Consider the following 17,723-nt stretch of genomic DNA (forward strand, 5'->3'; position numbering starts at 1 on the left):
GCCAAACAGTTCTATTTTTGTTTCATCAGACCAGAGGACATTTCTCCAAAAAGTATGATCTTTGTCCCCATGTGCATTTGCAAACTGTCTGGCTTTTTAATGACAGTTTTGGAGCAGTGGCTTCTTCCTTGCTGAGCGGCCATTCAGGTTATGTCGATATAGGACTCATTTGACTGTGGATATAGATACATTTGTACCTGTTTCCTCCAGCATCTTCACAAGGTAATTTGCTGTTATTCTGGGATTGATTCGCACTTCTCGCACCAAAGTACGTTTATCTCTAGGAGACAGAACACGTCTCCTTCCTGAGCGGTATGGCGGCTGCGTGGTCCCATGGTGTTTATACTTGCGTATTATTGTTTGTACAGATGAACGTGGTACCTTCAGGCGTTTGGAAATTGCTTCCAAGGATGAACCAGACTTGTGGAGGTCTACATTTTCCCATTATGTCAAACAAAGAAGCACTGAGTTTGAAGGTAGGCCTTGAAATACATCAACAGGTACACCTCCAATTGACTCAAATTATGTCAATTAGCCTATCAGAAGCTTCTAAAGCCATGACATCATTTTCTGGAAATTTCCAAGCTGTTTAAAGGCGCAGTCAACTTAGTGTATGTAATCTTCTGACCCACTGGAATTGTGATACAGTGAATTATAAGTGAAATAATCTACGTAAACAATTTTTGGAAAAATGACCTGTGTCATGCACAAAGTAGATGTCCTTACCGACTTACCAAAACTGTAGTTTGTTAACAAGACATTTGTGGAGTGGTTGAAAAATGTGTTTTAATGACTTCAACCTAAGTGTATGTAAACTTCCAACTTCAACTGTATGTGAAACTTTGCTGCTCTGTCAGCAGTTTCCTGTGGGGTTCTTCAGAAGAGATCAGTTTGCTGTATTTAGCTGAGTTCAACCACTGATCTAACACAAGTTTTTCACACCATTGAAATAAGGAAGTAATGAGAGACAAGTCAAAAAGCCTAGCAGTATGTTCCACTCTTCTGTCCTCTCTTCATGACAGTAGACTTGTTTCGCCAGTGGAGCCCCAGTTAGAGGCAGACATGATACCTGCAGTGGTACTGATGACCCTGTTGTGGAGCAGAGGTATGATGCTGTTATACTGATATACACTTGTGACAGTTACTGAGATATGTTTTGATATTGTAAGATATATTATAATTTGCAGGATTAGTAAAATAACATGCAACTGGAAGCAGACAGTAAAAATGTGTCTCAAAGCAGGACAATGATGTGATCACCTGTAAATGTACTTTACTGTAGTCTAACTGTCCATCTGGGGACAGGCACTAATGTCAGTTAAGTTGTGATGGTGTCCTGCATCTGACTGTTGTATATTCAGTGTGTCAATCATTGATTGTATCTGTCTCTATGTAAATGAATGAGAGTATATATTATGTATTATATATTATATATTGGTGTTATGTTAGAGTAGGAGAAGGGGGAGTGTCGATGCCAGAGGTCTGTGACCTGAGTCAAGCTCAACAGGCCTGATGCTACATGTCAGGAAGAGAGAGAGAACGAGAGATAGAGGAAGGAGGGGGTGGGGAGGGCAGAGGAGAGAGAGAGGGGGGGAGGAGACAGAGTATAGCTGAGGGAAGGAGGGGGTGGGGAGGGCAGAGGAGAGGAGAGAGAGAGGAGGGGAGGAGACAGAGTATAGCTGAGGGAAGGAGGCATGATGAGGGTGCTGCAGCTCCCCCACAAAAATAAAAAATAAATACAAATATGTAATTTATAATTTTTTGTAAACTTCCGGGAACATTTTTTCACCCTAGTGGTCCAGTACTGTATCAGCGGTTTGATACAGCCTTCTGTTGGGAGCCAAAAATAAACTTTTTGCTTATAGGGGCAAAGTAGTAGTTAAAGTGTTGGGCCAGTAACTGAACGGTTGCTAGATCGAATCCCTGAGCTGACAAGGTAAAAATCTGTTGTTCTGCCCATGAATAAGGTAGTTAACCCACTGTTCCTAGTCTGTCAATGTAAATATGAATTTGTTCTGAACTGACTTGATAAGTTAAATAAAACAATAGGACGACATCATCATCCTCTGTCATCCTCATCCCTACCTGTAGTCTACCTCCCTCTGGTATAATGCATTTCCACCTCTCACTCCATCAGTGTTGGTCTGTCTGCATCCTCATCCCTACCTGTAGTCTACCTACCTCTGGTATAATGCATTTCTACCTCTCACTCCATCAGTGTTGCTTGTCCATCTTCCTGAATTAAAAGTTGAACAGATCGGCCTCCCGGGTGGCGCAGTGGTTTAGGGCGCTGTACTGCAGCGCCAGCTGTGCCATCAGAGTTCCTGGGTTCGCGCCCAGGCTCTGTCGTAACCGGCCGCGACCGGGAGGTCCGTGGGGCGACGCACAATTGGCCTAGCGTCGCCCGGGTTAGGGAGGGCTTGGTCGGTAGGGGTGTCCTTGTCTCATTGGGCTGGGCGCAGTGTACGCTAGCCAAGGTGCACGGTGTTTCCTCCGGCGCATTGGTGCGGCTGGCTTCCAGGTTGGATGCGTGCTTCTTGGTTGGGTTGTGTATCGGAGGACGCATGACTTTCAACCTTCGTCTCTCCCGAGCCCGTACGGGAGTTGTAGCGATGAGACAAGATAGTAGCTACTACAACAATTGGATACCACGAAATTGGGGAGAAAAAGTAAAAAAAAATTAAAAAGTTGAACAGTATGTTTTTAGTTTTTTCAAGATGCTGCTTATTCAACACAATTTCAGTTTCTCCGAGCCGCCTTGTTAGTTTAAACAATGTTTCAATATTATCAGAGACACCTTGTTGATGCAATGCTTCAGTGTTATCAGAGACACCTTGTTGATGCAATGCTTCAATATTATCAGAGACACCTTGTTGATGCAATGCTTCAATATTATCAGAGACACCTTGTTGATGCAATGCTTCAGTGTTATCAGAGACACCTTGTTGATGCAATGCTTCAATATTATCAGAGACACCTTGTTGATGCAATGTTTCAATATTATCAGAGACACCTTGTTGATGCAATGCTTCAGTGTTATCAGAGACACCTTGTTGATGCAATGCTTCAATATTATCAGAGACACCTTGTTGATGCAATGCTTCAATATTATCAGAGACACCTTGTTGATGCAATGCTTCAGTGTTATCAGAGACACCTTGTTGATGCAATGCTTCAATATTATCAGAGACACCTTGTTGATGCAATGTTTCAATATTATCAGAGACACCTTGTTGATGCAATGCTTCAGTGTTATCAGAGACACCTTGTTGATGCAATGCTTCAATATTATCAGAGACACCTTGTTGATGCAATGCTTCAATATTATCAGAGACACCTTGTTGATGCAATGCTTCAGTGTTATCAGAGACACCTTGTTGATGCAATGTTTCAATATTATCAGAGACACCTTGTTGATGCAATGCTTCAATATTATCAGAGACACCTTGTTGATGCAATGTTTCAATGTTATCAGAGACACCTTGTTGATGCAATGTTTCAATATTATCAGAGACACCTTGTTGATGCAATGCTTCAGTGTTATCAGAGACACCTTGTTGATGCAATGCTTCAATATTATCAGAGACACCTTGTTGATGCAATGTTTCAATATTATCAGAGACACCTTGTTGATACAATGCTTCAGTGTTATCAGAGACACCTTGTTGATGCAATGTTTCAATGTTATCAGAGACACCTTGTTGATGCAATGCTTCAGTGTTATCAGAGACACCTTGTTGATGCAATGTTTCAATATTATCAGAGACACCTTGTTGATACAATGCTTCAATATTATCAGAGACACCTTGTTGATGCAATGTTTCAATATTATCAGAGACACCTTGTTGATGCAATGCTTCAATATTATCAGAGACACCTTGTTGATGCAATGTTTCAATATTATCAGAGACACCTTGTTGATACAATGCTTCAGTGTTATCAGAGACACCTTGTTGATGCAATGCTTCAGTGTTATCAGAGACACCTTGTTGATGCTTCAGTGTTCACAGAATGTTTCCTTTCCCTGGAGAATAATGCAGACAGGAAAATACAACATGATCTGGGTGCAGACATCATTAGGAACATCTCTGAATGCAGAGCAACAATGTATGTGGGAAGAACATGAGACATTGACACTGTCATAGTCCACTATACGAAACGCTCCACAAGGGTGACTTCATATACATTATAGCAGGGGGGCGGCAACGTTTTTCACGAGTGACACTTTACAATTGATCCTACAATTTCTAAAGATCTGCGTGACTGTAATTATGTCCATATTATTTTATGATACACAACTGAGCCCAAAAAATGTTTAACTGCCCACAAACTGAATATTTCTAGCTGGCTGCTGGACAGAAACGTTCATTCAACCACAGGCCACGGAGCCCCACTATGCATTGCCTTCCTGTATGGAGGCGCTGTCCAATCAGCGGTGTGGGTTCAGGTGAAGGTTAAATATTGTATTGTTTTTGTTCATTTCTGAGTGATGTTCTATCGATTCCCTGCGTCATTTCATGTTTTCATGTGTATCTGAGTCATTTGCCTTCAAGCAGGCAGAAATATGTCCGGTATGACGTCGCACCGTGATAAAGTCTCACTACACTGGAAGTTAATAGGAATATGACTTTTAGATCACGAAAACGTTATTCATACATGTCAGATTTCAATACTGGATGATTTAACTCGGGAGGTCTTCTCTCGAATGAGCCATTGATCATATTTTTGTGATATTCCTGCTTTGAGAAACTGGTAATTTAACGGAGGGTCTAACACGTTTCTCCTATTTGTCTGCCTCTTTAGTCCAGGATGCATTGCGTGGTGCCTTTGCCAGAGATATTATAGAAAATGAGATAGGAATCTAATATAATGGAACAATATTTAACGCCCTTCCCAGCAGACTGTTGACCAATCACGTTCAGGTTGTCATGCTGCGTCACGCGGTTGTTAAGATAATCGTCATGCAATTCCTTGTCGAGAAATGTGCCTATTTTCTTCGAAAGTACGTAATGCCACGATTCCAAAGCTATACGATACTACAAATAACAAGTTAATTACCTCACATCTCGGTAAAGACTAGTAATGTTGTACTTCTTGTTGACTAAATTCGTGTTAACCTTTCTGATCTCCCCATCCCGGATCCGGGTTCGTGAATATAGACTCAAGCTCATTACCATAACGCAACGTTAACTATTCATGAAAATCGCAAATGAAATGAAATAAATATGCTAGCTCTCAAGCTTAGCCTTTTGTTAACAACACTGTCATCTCAGATTTTCAAAATATGCTTCTCAACCATTGCAAAACAAGCATTTGTGTAACAGTATTGATGGCTAACGTAGCATTTAGCATTAGCATTCAGCTGGCAACATTTACACAAAAAAACAGAAAAGCATTCAAAAAAATAATTTACCTTTGAAGAACTTCAGATGTTTTCAATGAGGAGACTCTCAGATAGCAAATGTTCCGTTTTTCCTGAAAGATTATTTGTTTAGGACAAATCGCTCCGTTTTCTGCGTCACGTTTAGCTATGAAAAAACCCCTGTATCCAGGATTGTGTAAATCTATCAGCAAGCTCATTAGCATAACACAACGTTAACTATTTATGAAAATCGCAAATGAAATGAAATAAATATGCCATCTCTCAAGCTTAGCCTTTTGTAAACAACACTGTCATCTCAGATTTTCAAAATATGCTTCTCAACCATAGGAAAACAATAATTTGTGTAAAAGTAGCTAGCTAGAGTTAGCATTTCGCGTTAGAATTTAGCGTTAGCGTTAGCATCCAGCACGCAACATTAACAAAAACATAAAAGCCTTCAAATAAAATCATTTACCTTTGAAGAACTTCTGATGTTTTCAATGAGGATACTCTCAGTTAGATAGCAGATGCTCAGTTTTTCCAAAAAGATTCCTTGTGTATTAGAAATAGCTCCGTTTTATACATCACATTTGGCTACCAAAAAAAATCCATAAATTCAGTCCTCAAAACGCAAACTTTTTTCCAAATTAACTCCATAATATCGACTGAAAACATGGCAAACGTTGTTTAGAATCAATCATCAAGGTGTTTTTCACATATCTCTTCATTGATACATCGTTCTTGGACACATGCTTTCTCCCCTGAATCAAATGGTAAAGTAGAAGCAGCTGGCAATTGCGCACCGAATTCGACGCAGGACACCAGGCGGACACTTGGAAAATGTAGTCTCTTATGGTCAATCTTCCAATGATATGCCTACAAATACGTCACAATGCTGCTAAGACCTTGGGCGAACGACAGAAAGTGTAGGCTCATTCGTTGCGCAATCACAGCCATATAAGGAGAGAATGGAAAACAGAGCTTCAGAAATTCTGCTAATTCCTGGGTGATAAATCATCTTGGTTTCGCCTGTAGAATGAGTTCTGGGGCACTTACAGACAAAATCTTTGCAGATTCTGAAACTTCAGAGTGTTTTCTTTCCAAAACTGTCAAGAATATGCATAGTCGAGCATCTTTTCGTGACAAAATATCGCGCTTAAAACGGGAACGTTTTTTATCCAAAAATGAAATAGCGCCCCTAGAGCTCTAACAGGTTAATGTTGGGTTTTTGAGCTAGCGCCCAGTAGACTCCATTCACTCCGTGAAGGAGAGCGATCCCTGTCCCAGAGTCGCCCAGAATGCACTGCGTGGACCAATGACTTAGGCTTGTCATCTCTTCAAAAGTATATCTGCCGTTGTGATTTCAACTCCACTCTGGGAGACACATCGATCTGCAGGTTGAACATGGTGAGATTGGAGACTCCTAAACTGATAGTGCAGTTTGTTTAGGTGATTTAACAGCTAGTTAGCTACTTCACATGCTGATATTGTCTTTGGTATTATTGTGTGTAGATACATTTAGCTAGCCAGCCAGCCCACACAGAGAGCATTGCATTGTGGATGTTGTAGTCAACTTGAGCTGCAACAGATTTCCACAACGATTTTCCATCTTGTTACCAACCTTATTATTAGGGAAGCACCGATAGTGAATTTTTGGCCGATACTGATATCCAATATTTTCCTTGCCAAAAAGAAACCATACCGATAACCGATATAAAACATTTTGCGACCTTTTAAGCATTCTAGTACAGTTAAATAGTGAATGTCTGGGGACATTTCTGTTAGTTTTTGCTGTTCTCCAAATACTACTTTCGAGTTTATAGTATAGTAAATTAGCTTCAACTGGTGGAGGGATTCGACACACCCCATTTAGCCATACCCTAGGTTTATCTGTATTTCTACACACCCCATTTAGCCATACCCTAGGTTTATCTGTGTTTCTACTCACCCCATTTAGCCATACCCTAGGTTTATCTGTATTTCTACACACCCCATTTAGCCATACCCTAGGTTTATCTGTATTTCTACACACCCCATTTAGCCATACCCTAGGTTTATCTGTATTTCTACACACCCCATTTAGCCATACCCTAGGTTTAGCTGTATTTCTACACATCCCATTTAGCCTTACCCTAGGTTTAGCTGTATTTATACACACCCCATTTAGCCTTACCCTAGGTTTAGCTGTATTTCTACACACCCCATTTAGCCATACCCTAGGTTTAGCTGTATTTCTACCCATCCCATTTAGCCATACCCTAGGTTTATCTGTATTTCTACACACCCCATTTAGCCTTACCCTAGGTTTATCTGTATTTCTACACACCCCATTTAGCCATACCCTAGGTTTATCTGTATTTCTACACACCCCATTTAGCCATACCCTAGGTTTATCTGTATTTCTACACACCCCATTTAGCCATACCCTAGGTTTATCTGTATTTCTACACACCCCATTTAGCCATACCCTAGGTTTAGCTGTATTTCTACACATCCCATTTAGCCTTACCCTAGGTTTAGCTGTATTTATACACACCCCATTTAGCCTTACCCTAGGTTTAGCTGTATTTCTACACACCCCATTTAGCCATACCCTAGGTTTAGCTGTATTTCTACCCATCCCATTTAGCCATACCCTAGGTTTATCTGTATTTCTACACACCCCATTTAGCCTTACCCTAGGTTTATCTGTATTTCTACACACCCCATTTAGCCATACCCTAGGTTTATCTGTATTTCTACACACCCCATTTAGCCATACCCTAGGTTTAGCTGTATTTCTACACATCCCATTTAGCCTTACCCTAGGTTTATCTGTATTTCTACACATCCCATTTAGCCATACCCTAGGTTTATCTGTATTTCTACACACCCCATTTAGCCATACCCTAGGTTTATCTGTATTTCTACACACCCCATTTAGCCATACCCTAGGTTTATCTGTATTTATACACACCCCATTTAGCCTTACCCTAGGTTTATCTGTATTTCTACACACCCCATTTAGCCATACCCTAGGTTTAGCTGTATTTCTACACACCCCATTTAACCATACCCTAGGTTTATCTGTATTTCTACACACCCCATTTAGCCATACCCTAGGTTTATCTGTATTTCTACACACCCCATTTAGCCATACCCTAGGTTTATCTGTATTTCTACACACCCCATTTAGCCATACCCTAGGTTTATCTGTATTTCTACACACCCCATTTAGCCATACCCTAGGTTTAGCTGTATTTCTACAGCCCCAAACTACTTCCTTACACTTCTATACACAGGTATATGATGCAGGTACCTTTTACACAGCTAGGCAACTATACTGATGCAGGTACCTTTTGCACAGCTAGACAACTATACTGATGCAGGTACCTTTTACACAGCTAGCTAACTATACAGATGCAGGTACCTTTTACACAGCTAGGCAACTATACTGATGCAGGTACCTTTTGCAGGTGGTCGTATGTGGTTGGACACATGGAGGAGAGAATCATTTTCTCTGTTTCCTCAAAACCGTGTCTTTTTGAAACAACTGCTGACAGCTACAGGGACATAAACACAAACAATGCTGCCTGGAGACAAGTGTCCATGATAGTAGGATCGCCAGGTCAGTTTAGTCGTGAGCTTGTGCTAAATGTGGCTAGTTAGCTAGCTTGCTAACCTAGCCAATGAGGTGTGTATGAAAGAAATAGTCAAATACGTTATGCTAGTTACTACCCCTGATAACTTTCCCAAATAATAATGTTTGAAAGAGTGTGAGTGTGTATCCTAGATAAATAGTCATGGAAATGGTAGATACTCCGTAATACATTTTTCACTGAGACATCATGAATTGATTTGAGAGTCACAGGGTTGTGATAGAGCTCATATAATTAAAGATGGACTTTGTGATAACTAACTCTGACTTGTGTGTGGTTTGCTCTCATGATTTGGTAAAAAGAGGAAATTTCCACGACAACTCCTACTACAATGTTAAAACATTCTACATTGTGACATCATTAAAATACTCCTTCTACAATGTTTAAACATTCTACATTGTGACATCATTAAAATACTCCTTCTACAATGTTTAAACATTCTACATTGTGACATCATTAAAATACTCCTACTACAATGTTAAAACATTCTACATTGTGACATCATTAAAATACTCCTTCTACAATGTTAAAACATTCTACATTGTGACATTATTAAAATACTCCTTCTACAATGTTAAAACATTCTACATTGTGACATCATTAAAATACTCCTTCTACAATGTTTAAACATTCTACATTGTGACATCATTAAAATACTCCTACTACAATGTTAAAACATTCTACATTGTGACATCATTAAAATACTCCTTCTACAATGTTAAAACATTCTACATTGTGACATCATTAAAATACTCCTTCTACAATGTTAAAACATTCTACATTGTGACATCATTAAAATACTCCTACTACAATGTTAAAACATTCTACATTGTGACATCATTAAAATACTCCTACTACAATGTTAAAACATTCTACATTGTGACATCATTAAAATACTCCTACTACAATGTTAAAACATTCTACATTGTGACATCATTAAAATACTCCTACTACAATGTTTAAACATTCTACATTGTGACATCATTAAAATACTCCTACTACAATGTTAAAACATTCTACATTGTGACATCATTAAAATACTCCTACTACAATGTTAAAACATTCTACATTGTGACATCATTAAAATACTCCTACTACAATGTTAAAACATTCTACATTGTGACATCATTAAAATACTCCTACTACAATGTTAAAACATTCTACATTGTGACATCATTAAAATACTCCTACTACAATGTTAAAACATTCTACATTGTGACATCATTAAAATACTCCTACTACAATGTTTAAACATTCTACATTGTGACATCATTAAAATACTCCTACTACAATGTTAAAACATTCTACATTGTGACATCATTAAAATACTCCTACTACAATGTAAAAACATTCTACATTGTGACATCATTAAAATACTCCTACTACAATGTTAAAACATTCTACATTGTGACATCATTAAAATACTCCTACTACAATGTTAAAACATTCTACATTGTGACATCATTAAAATTCTCCTACTACAATGAGACTAATACTTCTATATACATTTTAACAGGATTTGAGTGACGTTTTCTCAATTGTTTTATAATAAATATATATAATACATTTTCACTGAGACGTCATGGAGTGTACATCAATTTAAATCCTAACTTGTAACTAAAGTATAAATAATAAATAATAAACAATGTATTGGACAGAACTATGAGGTCTAAAGGTCTGTCTTTCCAAGACATTCTGTTCATCTGCAAGCAGACCTGATGTTTGTAGATGGAGGGAGAACCTGTTATTTAAAATGGAAGAATATAACTTGCTGAGGAAGAAGGCTGGTGGCGAAGGCTAGAAGGCTGGTGGCGAAGGCTAGAAGGCTGGTGGCGATGGCTAGAAGGCTGGTGGCGAAGGCTAGAAGGCTGGTGGCGAAGCTAGAAGGCTGGTGGCGATGGCTAGAAGGCCGGTGGCGATGGCTAGAAGGCCGGTGGCGATGGCTAGAAGGCCGGTGACGAAGGCTAGAAGGCCGGTGGCGATGGCTAGAAGGCCGGTGGCGATGGCTAGAAGGCCGGTGGCGAAGGCTAGAAGGCCGGTGGCGATGGCTAGAAGGCCGGTGACGATGGCTAGAAGGCCGGTGGCGAAGGCTAGAAGGCCGGTGGCGATGGCTAGAAGGCCGGTGACGAAGGCTAGAAGGCCGGTGGCGATGGCTAGACGGCCGGTGGCGATGCACGGGCGCAGACCGCCTTCCTTCTTCACCGCCAGAACAAGGACAGGGACCGACTTCGGCGGAAGTCGTGACACCTACAACTGTCACCTTATGTAACAACTGATTTACTTAACTAAAGGCACATCTCAATATGTGATCCAGGTGTCTTAGTGTTCCTATACAAACCTGTGTCCAAACACAGCATTAAATAGCATCTAATCAGAATAGTGTACAGAGCTAAGTTATTACAGCTATTTAAATGTAATGTGTCTTTTAGTGTTTATTCTGCCATTAAAAAGTCACTGTTGCCTATTAGATCAATATCAGTGTGAACACATCTGATTGGACTAGATCCATGTTGAGGTGAGACACGTCTGATTGGATTAGATCCATGTTGAGGTGAGACACGTCTGATTGGACTAGATCCATGTTGAGGTGAGACGTCTGATTGGACTAGATCCATGTTGAGGTGAGGCACGTCTGATTGGACTAGATCCATGTTGAGGTGAGGCACGTCTGATTGGACTAGATCCATGTTGAGGTGAGACACGTCTGATTGGACTAGATCCATGTTGAGGTGAGACACGTCTGATTGGACTAGATCCATGTTGAGGTGAGACACGTCTGATTGGACTAGATCCATGTTAAGGTGAGACACGTCTGATTGGACTAGATCCATGTTGAGGTGAGACACGTCTGATTGGACTAAATCCATGTTGAGGTGAGACACGTCTGATTGGATTAGATCCATGTTGAGGTGAGACACGTCTGATTGGATTAGATCCATGTTGAGGTGAGACCATTCCATGTCTTTATTGGTTTGTATGAGAAGGCAGTTTGGGAGAAGGTGGTGGACCGTTTGAGGAGTCTACAGTTCCCCTGGTGGAGGTTCTTGGAACACTGATATTTAAGTCTGAGGTTGATGAAAACAAATTTGGTGCTGCAATGTTGTGTGTTATCTTGAATACCAGGCAGATGTTGGAGTACAGAATGAAATGGAGAGGAGAGGGGAGGAGAAGAGAAGCAAGGGGGAGTAGAGGAGAGGAGAAGGGGAGGAGAGGAGAAGAGTGGAGAGGAGAAGAGGGGGGGAGTAGAGGGGAAGAGAAGCAACGGGGAGAAGAGGAGAGGGGAGGGGGTGACGAGGAAAGGGGGAGAAGAGGGGAGGGGGGGAGTAGAGGGGAAGATGAGGCGAATAAAGGGTCAGAAGAGGAGAAGGGGAAGAGGAGAGGGGGGAGATGATGAGAGTGCAGGAAGAGAAGGAGAGGGGGAGAAGAGGAGAAGAGAGGGGGAGAAGGGCAGAGGGGGGAGAAGAGGAGAGGGGGAGATGAGGGGGAAGATAGGGGCAGAAGAGTAGATGATAGGCAGACTATGAGAAGAGAGGGGGAGAAGAGGAGAAGAGAGGGGGAGAGGGGGAAAAGAGGAAAGGGGGAGAAGAGGAGAGAGGGGAGGGGAGGGCAAGAAGAGAGGGGGTGAAGGGGGAGAAGAGGAGAGAGAGAAGGGGAGGGGAGAAGAGGAGAAAGGGAGAAGGGGGAGAAGAGGAGAACAGAGAGGGAGAAGAGGAGAGGAGAAGGGGAGAAGAGGAAAGGGAGAGAAGAGGAAAGGGGGAGAAGAGGGCAGGGAAAGAAGTGGAGAGGAGGGGAAGAGTAGAGGGGGGAGAAGGGGGAGAAGAGAGGGGGAGAATAGGACAGGGGGAGAAGAGGAGAGGAGGGAGTGGATGAAGAAGAGAGGGGGAGAAGAGAGACTGGGAGAAAAGGAGAGGAGAGGGGGAGAATAGGGGAGGGGTAGGAGAAGAGAGACTGGTAAATGAGTAGAGGAGAAAAGAGGGTCAGAAGAGAAAAGGGGGAGAAGAGGAGAGGGGGAGAAAAGGGGGGAATAGAGAGGGACAGAAGAGGAGAAGAGAGACTGGGAGATGAAGGGAGGAGAAGAGAGGGGGAGAAGAGCAGAGGGGGAGAAGAGGAGAAGAGAGGGTCAGAAGAGGAGAAGAGAGGGATGGAGAAGAGGCTGGCGAAGAGGGAGGGGAGAAGAAGGGAGGGGAGAAGACGAGAAGAGAGGGGAGGGGAGAAGACGAGAAGAGAGGGGAGGTGAGAAGACGAGAAGAGAGGGGAGGGGAGAAGACGAGAGAGGGAGAAAAGAAGAGGATAAGGGGGAGAGGAGGTGAAGAGAGGTGGAGAAGAGAAGGTGAGAAGAGGAGAAGAGAGGGGAGAAGAGAGGGGAGGAGAGGGTGAGAAGAGGAGAGTGGGAGGAGAAGAGAGGTGAGAGAAGAGAGGGGGAGATAAGGCGAGTGGGGAGGAGAGAGGAGAGGAGGAGAAAGGAGAGGGGAGGGGAGGGGAGAAGAGGAAAGGGGGAGAAGAAGAGAGGGGAAAAAAGGAGAAGAGAGGGGGAGAAGAGGAGAAGAGAGGGGAGAAAAGGAGAAGAGAGGGGGAGAAGAGGAGAAGAGAGGGGGAGAAGAGGAGGGGAGAGGAGGAGAGGAGGAGAAGGGAGGAGAAGAGGAGAGGGGGAGAAGATCAGAGGTGGGAGGGAAAGAATAGGAGAGGGGGGAAGAGGAGAAGAGAGGTGGAGAAGAGAAGAGGAGAGGAGAGGAGAGGGGGAGAAGAGAAGAGGAGAGGGGGAGAAAAGGAGAAGAGAGGGGAGAAAAGGAGAACAGAGGGGGAGAAGAGGAGAAGAGAGGGGAGAAAAGGAGAAGAGAGGGGAGAGGAGGAGAAGAGAGTGGAGAGGAGGAGAGGAGAGGGGGAGAAAAGGAGAGGGGAGGGGAGAAGAGGAAAGTGGGAGAAGAGGAGAGGGGAGAAAAGGAGAGAAGAGAAGAGGATAAGAGGATAAGGGGGAGAGGAGGTGAAGAGAGGTGGCGAAGAGAAGGGGAGAAGAGGAGAAGAGAGGGGAGGAGAGGAGAGAGGAGAGGGTGAGAAGAGGAGAGGGGGAGGAGAGGAGAAGAGAGGGGGAGATAAGGCGAGGGGAAGAGGAGAAGGGGGGAGAAGAGGGGGAGAGGAGAGGAGGAGAGAGGAGAGGAGGAGAAAATGAGAGGGGAGGGGAGAAGAGGAAAGGGGGAGAAGAGGAGAGGGGAGAAAAGGAGAAGAGAGGGGGAGAAGAGGAGAAGAGAGGGGAGAAGAGGAGAAGAAAGGGGAGGAGAAGAGAGGGGGAGAAGAGGAGAAGAGAGGGGAGAAAAGGAGAAGAGAGGGGGAGAAGAGGAGAAGAGAGGGGAGAGGAGGAGAAGAGAGGAGGAGAGGGGGAGAAGAGAAGAGAAGATGAGAGGGGGAGAAAAGGAGAAGAGAGTGGAGAGGAGGAGAGGAGAGGGGGAGAAAAGGGGAGGGGAAGAAGAGGAGAAGGGGGGGAGGAGAAGAGGAGAGGGGGAGAAGAGAGTGGGAGCTAGGAGGAGAAATGGAGAGGGGGAGAAGAGGAGAGGAGAGGGGGGAAGAGGAGAAGAGAGGTGGAGAAGAGAAGAGGAGAGGGGGAGAAGAGAAGAGGAGAGGGGGAGAAGAGAGTGGGAGCAGGGAGGAGAAATGGAGAGGGGTGAGAAGAGGAGAGGGGAGGGGTAGAATTGGGGAGAAGAGGAGAAGAGAGGAGGAGAGAAGGGGGAGAAGGGGGGAGAAGATGAAGATGAAGAGTGAGGTGGAGAAGGGGGAGAAGAGGAGAGAGAGAGGGGAGGTGGAGAAGAGGAGAGTTGGAGAAGAGAGGGGGAGAAGAGGAGAGGGGGATAAGGTGAGTGGGGAGGAGAAAGGAGAGGAGGATAAAAGGAGAGGGGAGGGGAGGGGAGAAAAGGAGAAGAGAGGGGGAGAAGAAGAGAGGGGAGAGGAGGAGAAGAAAGGGGGAGAAGATCAGAGGTGGGAGGGGAGGGGAAGAAGAGGAGAGGGGGAGAAGAAAAGAGGAGAGAAGAGGGTGGAAGAGCAGAGGGGTGAGACGAGGAGAGGGGAGGGGTAGAATTGGGAAGAAGAGTAGAAGAGAGGGGGAGGAGGGGAGAAGAGTAGAGGGGAGAGATGGGGGAGAAGAGAGGGAGAGATGGGGAGACGATGAAGAGAACGGGGAGAAAAGGAGAGGGGGAGAAGGGGGAGATGAGGGGGGGAGAAGAGGAAAGGAGAGAAGGGGGACGAGAGACTGGGAGAAGAGGGGAGGAGAGGGGCGAGGATTGGAGTGGAGAGGAGTTCATTAACTCAATTCTACTGACACTGTTTGTCTATGGAGATTGCATGGCGGAGTGCTTGATTTGATACATCTGTCAGGAAGGGGTGTGGCTGAAATAGAATCCACTCATTTGAAGGGGTGTCCACATACTTTTGTATATATAGTGTATGTACACATGGGTGTTGTTGCACCATACCAACGATAAGCCTGTCTTCCACATCACATCATGAAAGGTCATGTTGATGTTCATTTAACCTCTGCCTCTCTCTTCCTCTGACTCCTCCCTTTCTCCTTTGTTTCTCTCTATCTCTGTCTCTCTCTCTTTCTCCTCTGTCTCTCTCTTTCTCCTCAGATCTCCAGGCTCAAAGCGTCAGTCCACTAGGTAGGTAGAGTATAAATCTACAGTGATTATAGCAGTTCAATATTAGTCAACTTTATTATCCCACATGGAGAAATTCATGTGTCCATACAAACCATTCTAAACCCCAATAACAAGTAGTGTTTTATGGAACTACTAATACTTGTCAACCACAAAGCATTACTGCTGTTAGAATAACAGAATCACTGTCATCATCTGTCCTCACCACTGTGTTTTCCTCTCTGCTGTTTACAGCTGAATACTCAGTCAGACTGGTGAATGGGACCACTTCCTGTTCTGGGACAGTGGAAGTCTTCTACAGAGGAGAGTGGTTAAGTCAATGTTCTGGGTTGTGGGACATGATGACAGATGTTAAGGTTGTGTGTAGAGAGCTGGACTGTGGGAATCCTGTAGCTGAATCTAGAGGAGGTCTGATTGAAGATGGAAGAAGAGGAGTCACACTATATATTAGTTGCTATGGAAATGAGTCTTCTATTAGACAGTGTGACATCATAGAAGAACCTGGTGTCTGTGATGGTGAATATTATCGTCATGTGACCTGTTCAGGTAAGAGACTGGTCATATTGAGAGATTTATTTATACATTATATAATATTACCATGTATCATGTTTTATGTGTTTTTATTTCATTTAAATAGAGGGAGAGATGTCAGATGTATTTAAACATTATATTTGTGTTTGTCATATTGGTTTATGGGAGATGTTCATGGGCAGATCATTGTAGTTCAGATGGTACTGAAGTGAAGCTGCCTGATGGATGACCAGCTGTTTATTTTCTATAAAGTGAAGTGAACTTATTCCTGTCTCCTGCCTGCATTATTCCCAACCCGATCCTGAGTGACTAAGAACCCATTTCTACCTCTTACAGTATCAAACATAGCAAACTACAATCTTTTATCCAACATATTTGTGTTTAGTCCTTGACAGTGTCATCAACAAAACTGATTGAATGTTCAACCAACTCTTTTTCTCCAGAGTCTGTGCGGCTTGTGGATGGAGCTGGTCTCTGCTCTGGGAGAGTGGAGGTGAAGTCCAATCAGTCCTGGGCCTCAGTGTGTGAAGCTGACTTTGACCGGCAGGATGCAGAGGTAGTCTGTAGGGATGTTGGCTGTGGGGCTCCTGCAGCTCTACAGGGGGGTCTCTATGGAGAAGGTGAGGGTCAGACCTGGGATAAAGAGTTCCAGTGTAAAGGCAAAGAGTCCCTTCTCCTGGACTGTGACACCTCAGACAGAGAGAACAACACCTGCCTACCTGGTAATGCTGTTGGACTCACCTGCTCAGGTAAGAAACAGTTTGTCACTCAGTCAACATTGTTTCTCACCTGGAGTGAAGAATATGAGAGACAATATAGGTGTGTTTTAGTGAGAAAATAGTAAGATTACTGTCTCTCTCTTTTATTTTCTCAGAGCCTGATGATGTGAGGCTGGTGGGAGGAGGCAGTCGCTGTGCTGGTGGAGTGGAGCGGTACGACCAGGGAGAGTGGAGGATTGTGGGAGCTGGAGTGTGGAACCAGAGGGATGTAGCTGCAGTAGTGTGTAGACAGATGGGTTGTGGCTCCACTGTTTCAGCACTACCTGGAAATATCACTGGAACGTTTAGAGTTTCCTGTTCTGGGTCTGAGTCTTCACTGAGGGAGTGTTCCAGAAGTTATGATCTCTCTCCTGGACTCACAGTGACCTGCTCAGGTAATAACAAGATACACTATATGGCCAATAGTATGTGGACACTAGTGGGTTCGGCTATTTCAGCCACACCTGACAGGTGTATCAAATTGAGCACATGTCCATGCAATCTCCATAGACAAATATCAGCAGTAAAATGTCCTTACTGAAGATGTCAGTGACTTTCAACGTGGAACATCTCGGAGCAACAACGGCTCAGCCGTGAAGTGGTAGACAACACAAGCTCACAGAACGGACCGCCGAGTGTTGAACCACGTAGAGCCTAAAAATAATCCTCTGTTGTAAAACTCACTGCTGAGTTCCACATACTTTAGTCCATGTATTATATCTCCTTCCTGGACTCACAGTGATCTGCTCAGGAAATATCAACATATTATAATTATATTCAACTGATTTCC

At 43.5% G+C, this 17,723-nt stretch overlaps 1 protein-coding gene across 1 annotated transcript; it reads left to right on the top strand.

The window, feature by feature from the left end:
- The first annotated feature begins 15,982 nt into the window (after window positions 1-15,982).
- LOC149974802 (CD5 antigen-like) lies at window positions 15,983-17,474 on the top strand. Its single transcript, XM_090210019.1, has 3 exons — window positions 15,983-16,190; window positions 16,619-16,924; window positions 17,050-17,474. Exons 1-3 carry the CDS (start codon window positions 15,983-15,985, stop codon window positions 17,472-17,474), a joined length of 939 nt encoding a protein of 312 aa, XP_090066145.1.
- The last annotated feature ends 249 nt before the right edge of the window (window positions 17,475-17,723 follow it).

This window comes from Oncorhynchus mykiss, chromosome 19 (assembly GCF_057628025.1).
Source record: "Oncorhynchus mykiss isolate SJ-2025 chromosome 19, ASM5762802v1, whole genome shotgun sequence".
Lineage (NCBI taxonomy): Eukaryota > Metazoa > Chordata > Actinopteri > Salmoniformes > Salmonidae > Oncorhynchus > Oncorhynchus mykiss.

Excerpts from the sequence above, each read along its gene's own strand:
- LOC149974802 (XM_090210019.1), top strand. The coding sequence starts at position 15,983 with ATGATGACAGATGTTAAGGTTGTGTGTAGAGAGCTGGACTGTGGGAAT. Across the intron at positions 16,191-16,618 it reads TCGTCATGTGACCTGTTCAG|AGTCTGTGCGGCTTGTGGAT; the intron begins GTAAGAGACTGG and ends CTTTTTCTCCAG. Across the intron at positions 16,925-17,049 it reads TGTTGGACTCACCTGCTCAG|AGCCTGATGATGTGAGGCTG; the intron begins GTAAGAAACAGT and ends TTATTTTCTCAG.